This window comes from Falco biarmicus, chromosome 5, assembly GCF_023638135.1.
Source record: "Falco biarmicus isolate bFalBia1 chromosome 5, bFalBia1.pri, whole genome shotgun sequence".
NCBI lineage: Eukaryota > Metazoa > Chordata > Aves > Falconiformes > Falconidae > Falco > Falco biarmicus.
In genome coordinates, this window is record NC_079292.1 from 82,785,386 (window position 1) to 82,790,762 (window position 5,377).

The following is a 5,377-nucleotide window of genomic DNA, read 5'->3' on the forward strand; positions in this document are numbered from 1 at the left end:
CAGTTAAGGTAGAAGTTGTTCGCATAAATCCTATGATCAGGGCCCAGATGAGGAGAGGCCACAATAAAAGCACTCTGGGCATGGAGCCAGATCTCAAGAGGATGAAAAAAAAACCCAACCAGGGTAACAAAGATGCAAACAGATCCCATCTCACAACCAGTTCTATAGCCAATTCTGGCTATACTAAAGTATATGCCTGTAGCATTCTTAGCCTTATGGTCGAAAAGCATAATATATACATAAAACGTATTCTATATATTTTGCATCTTGGTATTATGTCTGGTTTATGTATTACATGTGTCACATGCAATATGTAGTACATTCTAATATACATATCATACAGTATGATGCAAGGCATTAATGGCTGCCTTTGCTTTCATACACATGCACACATGTGAATGCAGAATATACACTTAGATTTAAAACAAGAAAGACTTTTCCTTGCAGGAAAATTTGCCAATAGAATCTGAAAGCATCCATTTCCCCTTCTCACCCACTGGCAGCATGTGAAACGTTTAAAATTTAGGTGTAAGGCAGAGCTGATTAAAAATATGGAATTATCTAAGAAGCAAAATGTGCATCTTAAGATGCAAATCTCTGGTCCCTTGGCAAACCCAATACTACAGGCCAAGCTATGCATTTTGCATTGATAGCATAAGTTGCTCTCATAAAACCTAATGCATGCAAAAGACATTGCTGTGCCTTCTGTCCACAAAATACCAAGAACTGGCTAGATCAGTAAAACAGCAAAAGCCATCTCTTCAAGTCTAGATGTTTCTCCCCTCATTTGAAAGGTCTGGGGTATGCTGTTGGGTTTGTGCAGACAGTTTATGGAAATGGGTATCCGTGCCAATCTCAGTCTTAAGTTGACACACTTACCCTGGGGCAATTTATGCCTGTGACCCGCTAAATCGGTGAAATCTTCAGACAGCACAGGTGTAGCGGTCTGTGGTCAGGGTTATTCAGCAATGTCAAGACAATACCAACATGCAAACTTCCCTCAGCTATACAAACATCTCAATAAAACTGCAGTGGAGTCAACGGCTCTCACATGCCTGAATACATAACTGGGTATCTGAAGCATAAAGCACATCTCATTATACACTATTGTGTGGAGATAAACTGCAGAGATAACAAATGAATTTACTCAAATGTGCCTTGCATCAGAAGGCACTTAACACTATGAAGATTAAGTTGGTACTATAAAAGTCAATTAACATCAGGGCACTGCATAAATAAGGCTGAAATAAGCTCAAAACACAGAGAATCTTCACTAAGCTTGTTGATTTCTGTAAGCCTGTTTCTGATAAATGGTATATGGTCACAAGTAGCAAAGAACATGTAGACCTATGCACCTTTTCTGAAACACAGACCAAGACGATCTTTCGCATGCCAAGGGCTGGAAAGAAGGCAGGCATTTGCTTGCTTTCCCCTACAGCTGCACAACTCACTGTGATGCTGGCTACAGCGTTTCCATTATTCAAAGGCAATGGCATGGCAGGCGTGACTGATCCCACAGCCAAGGGCACTGCGCTGGCACAGGAACTAAGGGCACAGCTTGAGCCAGATGTTTGTAGCCCCTTTAACTGTTTACTCCCTGCTGTCTCCTTCAGCTGAAGTAGTGGCAAGGACTTCTCTGCTAGTGGAGTAGAAAGGCTAGGTTTCAGAGCAAATACTGGATTAAAGCAGTCTTCAAAAACAGAGAAAGAAATTCACGAGGGAGTGGGGGATGACAGCTAGCACTCCACAGAATAAAGCAAGAACATTTCTGGCTGCACACAGTAATGAGAAACAGCAAATCAGGACAGAAGAGCCCATTATCACAATCATTCTGTTTACGGTATCACAATTCACAGTCTGGCATGTAAATGCTGAATAGATCCAGCTGCTAGTAGGAAGACGGCTGTGCAGCAGCTTGCAGCTCAGTGTCTGGGCCCAGGACAACAAAAAGGATCACACCTCTGTCAGCATTTTCTTCTCTTTATAACCCTGGTTGTTGGGTGGAATGAAGTTGGAATATTTCATGGACTCCAGGTCTTCTGCTTCCAGGAATTCAGATTTGCTGAGAGACTGATTACTGTCCCCCTTCTTGGGCTCAGAGAAGGGTGACTGCTGCTGGCCACAGGTGACATGGGTGTACTGGCACTGCTCTTCATGATCAGTCTCTCGGTGGTAGAAGTAGTTGAAGTTGGACACGATGACAGGGACAGGGAGGGCAATGGTGAGCACACCTGCGATGGCACACAAGGAGCCCACAATCTTGCCACCAATTGTCATGGGATACATATCCCCATAGCCCACGGTGGTCATGGATACCACTGCCCACCAAAAAGCGTCAGGGATGCTGGTGAAGAGGGAGTCGGGGTCATCAGTCTCTGCAAAGTAGACAGCACTGGAGAAAAGGATCACCCCAATAAAGAGGAAAAAGATAAGGAGGCCCAGCTCCCTCATGCTGGCCTGGAGGGTCTTCCCCAAGATCTGCAGCCCCTTGGAGTGCCTGGAGAGCTTGAAGATCCTAAAGACTCTGACCAGGCGGATGACTCTGAGGATGGCCAAGGACATGGCTTGCTGCTGGCCCCCATTGTTGCTGCTGCTCCCAGGCTGCTGCTTCTGCTGCTGCTGCTGGGCCAGCTCAGTGCCCAGGGTGATGAAGTAGGGGATGATGGCCACAATGTCGATGATGTTCATGATGTTGCGGGAAAACTCAGGCTTGCTGGGGCAGGCGAAGAAACGGACGAGGAGCTCAAAGGAGAACCAGATGATGCACAGGGTCTCAATGAGGAAGAAGGGGTCAGTGAAGAAGGGGCCGACGCCAGTGGCAGGGCGCAGGGGCGGCGGAGTCCCGCTCGGTGGTGGCGGCGGTGGCAGCAGCAGCGCCTCATCCCCAGCCGGTGCTGCCTCCCCAAAGCCAGGCTGGGCCCCCTTGGGCTCCTGGCGGAACTCGGGCAGGGTCTCCAGGCAGAAGATGACGATGGAGATGAGGATGACCAGCACGGAGACGATGGCGATGGCCCGGGCCGGCCCAGAGCTCTCGGGGTACTCAAAAAGCAGCCAGACCTGGCGCTGGAAGTGGTGCTGGGGTAGGGGCTTCTCCTCCTCTTGAATGAAGCCCTCATCCTCCCGGAAGGTCTCGATGGCCTCCTGGCCCAGCTGGTAGAAGCGGATCTCCTCCAGGAAGATGTCGAGGGGCACATGGACCGGCCGGCGGAGCCGTCCCCCGGACTGGTAGTAGTAGAGGATGGCGTCGAAGCTGGGCCGGTTGCGGTCGAAGAAGTACTCGTTGCGGAGCGGGTCGAAGTAGCGCACCCGGCGGCTGGGGTCGCCCAGCAGCGTGTCGGGGAAGATGGAGAGGGTCCGCAGCTGCGTCTCGAAGCGCAGCCCCGAGATGTTGATCACCAGCCGCTCGCTGCTGCAGCAGCTGCCGCCGCTCCGCTCCTCGCCCGGCGCCTCCGCCTCCGCCTCGCCGCCCCCCGCCCGCGGGGCCGCCAGCGCCAGCGGCTCCTCCGCCCGCATCCCGCCCGCTCTGCCCCGCGGAGCCGCCGCGCCCCGCGCCCTCAGCGGGCGCCGCCGCCCCCCGCCCCGCCTGTTGCGCCTCGCCCGGCGGCTCCGCGGGGCTCTCGGTGCGGCGCTGCTCCTCCTCCGGCCCCGGCTCGGCCCCGGCCCCGGCCCCGGCCCCGGCTCCGGCCGCGGCCCCGGCGCGCTCTGCCCCGCGCTGGGCTCCGCGCTGCTGCACGGCGCACCCGGCTCTGCCCTCCCCGCCGCGCACACACACACACACGGGAGGGGGAGAGGGAGGCGGGGAGGGCGGCTACGAGCGCACACACACAGGCGCACACGCTGGGTTACGCGGCGGAGAGGTGCGGGCGGACACACACAGGCGCGGGCAGGGACACGCACCCGTGGGCAGCGCCGGCACGGACACCGCTACGGACCGAGGCGCGCACCCGCAGACGTGCGCGGAGGCTGGTGCTCGGGCCCCCTCCTCGCCCCAGCCCGGGGGGGGCGGGGGGACGACGACCCCCGGGGGTATCCCGCAGCGAGCCGCAGCTCTCCGGCCGGGCGCTTCGCAACCGGTCGCCCAAGGGGCGGCACCGTCTTTCCCCCCCCACCCCGAAAACCTGCCCCTGGAGTCACAGCCCTGCCGGGGACTCCGACACCGGCTCCGGCCACTGCCCAGAGCGCAGCCGCGGGGCCCGGGAGACCTCGGTGGTGTTCCCGTCCCTGCCGCAGGCTGTAGTTGACCTTGAGCCAGTCGCTCCGTGCCTGTGGCTCGCGGACCTCCATTTGTGAATGTCATTGCCGTGATGCAAGCGCGACAGTGGCATCGGACCATCCACAGATGGAGACAACCTGTCACACAGTGAGCAGTGCAGCTGGGGAGAGGCAGAGGTAAATACAGTTTCTCTCCTCTCATTTGGCGTGGGTAGAGCTTGTCCCTTCTGCCAGGTACCACACAGGTGAGCTTGCGCTTTTGGGTTTTGTTTTTGTTTTTTCTTTTTGTTTACCACCGCACAGTCAGCACTTAGTCTCCCTGGGAGTCAAAACTGCATTTCGCAGGCGATCAGACTACCAGCAAAATTTTTTGGCTTTAGAAACCTGTGGCTTGCTCCCACCATGTCACGCTTGGCATCTGAAAGCGTAGAGAAACTCCTGACAGTGTACCGTCTCCCTCAGAAAACGGGGCTAACAGGTGAGGCTGCTTCCATTCTTCTCAGCATGAAAGTCGGTCTTTCCCTGGAAAGCCCTTTGTCAGTGCTAAATATTATTAACCAGGCTTTTATCATCATAGTATCTGATGCCTTTGCTGGCTGTGAGCCATATGCTTAGCCTACACTATCTCTTAGCAGCACAGATCTAGAAGAAAACATTCCTGTCTTTACCCCTCCTCCCAATTCCTCTCTAACTAGCTGGCAACATTCGGTTACTTCAGACTTTGGACATGTTGACCGGCTGACTATGGCTGCCTTGTTTGGTTCTGTCCTCAGGAAGGAGGTGAATGTGATTTAAATGTCACTTAATCCTTTTTCCTTTCTCGCTCATTAGCATTGAAGATGGCTGTTGCAGAAGGAAGCATATTTTTCCATTTATATGAAGATGGCTGTCGCACAAGGAAGCATATTTTTCTTTCATATTATACACAATTAGGGTATGGCAAACAAATGAAAAATACTTTGCTGGAGAATATACCTTTTCTTTTAAAACAATGAATCAGTGTTTACCTATGTAATAGTAAAATGCTTCTTGCTGAGATTCCTTTTTCACTTATTACAATGAATTATTCATTCACAGGACTATTTGAATCATAATTATGATTTATTCATTCACATGGTGAACTATTGAGAAATCCTTTAAAAAAAAAGCTTTTCGGGGGGGTGGA

The 5,377-nt window shown here is 52.9% G+C and overlaps 1 protein-coding gene across 1 annotated transcript; it reads right to left on the reverse strand.

Moving 5' to 3' along the window:
- Nucleotides 1-1,356: 1,356 nt before the first annotated feature.
- On the reverse strand, nt 1,357-3,514 carry LOC130150614 (potassium voltage-gated channel subfamily A member 6-like). Its single transcript, XM_056341748.1, has one exon. It carries the CDS (start codon nt 3,511-3,513, stop codon nt 1,954-1,956), a length of 1,560 nt encoding a protein of 519 aa, XP_056197723.1. The 5' UTR covers nt 3,514; the 3' UTR covers nt 1,357-1,953.
- Nucleotides 3,515-5,377: the final 1,863 nt, after the last annotated feature.